The sequence below is a fragment of the Dreissena polymorpha genome, chromosome 1, assembly GCF_020536995.1.
Source record: "Dreissena polymorpha isolate Duluth1 chromosome 1, UMN_Dpol_1.0, whole genome shotgun sequence".
In the NCBI taxonomy this organism is placed as follows: Eukaryota; Metazoa; Mollusca; class Bivalvia; order Myida; family Dreissenidae; genus Dreissena; species Dreissena polymorpha.
The window spans coordinates 100,014,931-100,018,679 of record NC_068355.1 but is presented as its reverse complement, the minus strand read 5'-3'; the positions used below and the strand labels follow the sequence as shown (position 1 = coordinate 100,018,679).

Below are 3,749 nucleotides of genomic sequence, written 5' to 3'. Positions count from 1 at the left end.
CTTCTATCTGAAGTTCAGCTGTTATTTCATGAGGAATAATTGTTGTTAATCGGTTGCATTTCAAGATATCCCCATTACAAACATTGTAAATTCGGTTGATCTCATTAAAAGTGTAGAATCCTTTTGTTCTATTGTCAGATATATGTTGAACACATTTGAAACCTTTTTATACCATTCATTATGATAAAATGTTCTCTTATTATCTTTATTAGTATGTTGTTTTGATTAGAGGATTCCTACTGTTACACTCTTATTCAGAACATAATACGAGATTGAATATCCTTTAAAAGGGTTTGTTTATGATAGTACTTGTATTGTTTCTAAGTCTAACTTTCATTCAAATACTAGCGATTTATTATAAAATGTCCTTCCTACTTTCATTGATTTTTTAAAAACTTGAGATCTTAAGACTGGAAAAGAGAATTAATTTTTGTTTAGTAAATTTTACACGTTTAACATGCCAAAAAGTTTTTGTTTGGAAGATATGACCTCATTTATTTACCCTATTGTTGCTTGAGTGCATCCCCTTGGTACATTTCATACATTCACATCAACAAGTTTACTTCTGATTAAAATACAGTAATATATAATGTTTTTTATTATGGAGGAAAACAATAACTACTACACCTTTTAGACATTGGTTTTAACTTTGACAATTGGACAATAGAGCGCTGTCAAGTGTGTTAAAAATTATAATTAAGATTGGATGCTTTAAATCGAAATTAAACTGTTAAAGATTTGTGGACTTGCTTTTTATTTTCTGTTGTTGCTTTTTGGCATGCATTAGTGAAGATTTGCTATTGTCACTTATTATAGCGTAGTATGTAGTTTCAATCCCGAGAATCAAATCTGTTTGTTGATACTATGCGGGGATTTGAATCTGCGTTATGGGTTATTATGCCAGGGATTGAACCTGCGAATCTGCATTTAGGTTGTTATATCAAAATTGAACCTGTTCGTGTTGTCGACATAACATTAGATGTAAATATTTATAGATTCTATGTGGGTTTGTTCCATTTACTATCAAATATCGTCTAAGAGCATTGGGCTTTTCGGCAGCCTGCAAGTACAAGTCGTACGGACGAACAAACGGTAAAGCAAATACACGTTTTTTTTTTCAAGGCAGTGGCTAGTCGTACGGCCCCGTACGGCTAGACAAGAGGCTAGACGTACGGCTGTGTACGTATAGCCTTTCCTATGGAGATTGTCTAGCCGTACGGCTGTTCTGACACATAAATATATTGATTAATTATTGATCTACGTGCATATTCCGAAATTTCTAGCCTTTAGACTAGCTCGTGTAGTCGTCGTCACGGAATTTGCAGTCTGGTTTATGGTTCGTCGTGGTTGGAAATCCGATTCGTGCATAGTATATAAAGAGTTCAAACAAGGGAGATATATAAATGTAAATTGGTTTAAACAATTACAGCAATCAATAGAAATCACAGTTATAGAGTATATAAATACGCATTGTACATGCAAATATCAAATGTATACAATAAATATATAGTAAATAATATTAACTAAGTAAATGAAAATACAGATATCACAATGAGAAACGTTTATACCAAAACAAATAAAAGGAAACTTAACGTGAAAAGGATAAAACAAAAAAAGAGAATGGGAAACGTAAATTGACAGAAATTTAAAAAAGTATTATAGAACGAAAACAATTAAATATGATTTTAATGCTTTCAGATAAAAGCACTTGACAAAAGCATATACAACATGAAGTTATATACCCTATTTTCACAATATGAGGCACCATTTCACGACATGTAATGTCGACTTTGCAAACAAATTAATCAACGGAACGACAATGATTGCTTTTTAATGTGTAATGTCTAGTAATGATGCAGCGGCAGCAAAGAGGCTGATTAGACAGTGTGAATACACAGGCTTATCCGTGTCTTTGTTGTTCGCATGTATGACACATGAAGGTGCTCATAGCTTAAATGACATGTCACTTTTAAGAAAGAATACATGAGCCGCGTTTTGAGAAAACTTGGCTTAATGTATGTGCGTAAAGTAACATCCCAGATTAGCATGTGCAGTCCGCACAGGCTAATCAGGGATACCATACAAGCGAAGTGTCGTCACTGATAAGCATGTGCGGACTGCTTAGGCTTATCTCGGACGACACTTTACGCACATGCATTAAGCCCAGTTTTCTCAGAACGCGACTCACATTATTTACAGAATCATACATTTGTTAGAGACAGATCGTAATGCAAACGCATCTAGTTTTAAGATCTTTAGTAAAGTACAACTTTTTTACATCGAGAATATGCATCGTGTTAACTTAAAGTCGTAAAAACGTATTCAAGCGTGTATCAGACAATCTATACCCTTTATCTGGAACATTCACTGCAGAACCATAACTTCGTTTTAGGTGTTTCCGATATTGCTGCACACTGGTAATGGAACAAGCCGAGACACAGGTCGCAGAACACACATCTAGTACTAACTCCTCATTGCAAACTTAACATGTAATCGACAGTAATTTGACACTGTCAAGAACATGTAACAAAGCAACCCATGCGCCCGGTTCAAAATATTTCTCGATACAGTCAATGCATGTTTCAGCGGCAGCCATATCAATACGCTCAGGACAACATTCGACTCCTCTTCTGTTATTAGTTTTTCTTCCGAAGTAATGCACCGCTCGGCAACAGCATCATCAAAAAACCATTTCAACATCATTTTGTCTTTTGCACGTGTTTCTAACTGACAAAAAGGTACCGGTCGACGTTAAAGTTTCAGTCTCTTTTTCGGTAAACTAATAACAGTTAATTCAGATCCTTTAGGGCATCCTCGTTTCCGGATATGTGACGGGAGAGTGATGCTACCTTAGTCTGATGATGCTGAAATCACAACACCGCTGCTTGTTGCACGTTCACCTTCCTCTGTGTCATTGATCATAGTTTTCTGGAACGTTGACAGTGTCATTATCACGCCTCCCGGGATTGCTATCAGTGTTTTTCTCAGTAACAGCCGATGTAGCCCCCGCGTCACTTTCGGCTGGTAAAGACCGCGCTGATACAATGGCACTTGTATCATTTACTGTTGTGAAACTCACTGAATTGAGGCCTTCAGCCATTGCCACAGCTACATTGGGAACACCGTCGTCATCGTCGCTGGATGAGGGTGTTAATGAGCTTAAACAAACTTATTACTGATTAACAGCACTGAATGACGATTCTATACTTTATAAGCCGTACGGCTAGACAATCTCCATAAGAATGGCTTAAGTACAGAGCCGTACGGCTAGCCTCTTGTTTAGCCGTACGGGGCCGTACGGCTAGCCTCTTGTCTAGCCGTACGGGGCCGTACGACTAGCCACTGCCTACATTGGGAACACCGTCGTCATCGTCGCTGGATGAGGGTGTTTATGAGCTTAAACAAACTTATTACTGATTAACAGCACTGAATCACAATTCTATACTTTATATGCCGTACGGCTAGACAATCTCCATATGAAAGGCTTTAGAACAGAGCCGTAAGGCTAGCCTCTTGTCTAGCCGTACGGGGCCGTACGACTAGCCACAGCCTTTTTTCAAATGGAAATGTATTGCGAGCACGAATCTGATTCAAATTTTTTTTATTTTTTTTCGATTTTTTAAATTATTTTTCGCACACCTTACATCGAAAAGAAGGCGCTCCAGGTTCGGACGGACGGACGGACACAATCTATAAGATATTGATAGATTCTTGAAGAATGAGCTATCTCTCAGTAAAGCAATTTATGG

General features: G+C 37.3%; 1 protein-coding gene across 1 annotated transcript in view; it reads right to left on the bottom strand.

Annotated features, from left to right (window-relative positions):
* Positions 1 to 3,370, bottom strand: part of LOC127841018 (acetylcholine receptor subunit alpha-type acr-16-like) — a 9,650-nt gene extending 6,280 nt beyond the window's left edge. The window contains exons 1-2 of the mRNA XM_052369548.1: positions 3,351 to 3,370; positions 3,080 to 3,137 (exon numbers count right to left, since the gene is read on the bottom strand). Of these exons, the coding sequence (XP_052225508.1) occupies positions 3,080 to 3,137; positions 3,351 to 3,370 (78 nt within the window). The remainder of the gene's footprint in view (positions 1 to 3,079; positions 3,138 to 3,350) is intronic.
* Between the last annotated feature and the right edge of the window lie 379 nt (positions 3,371 to 3,749).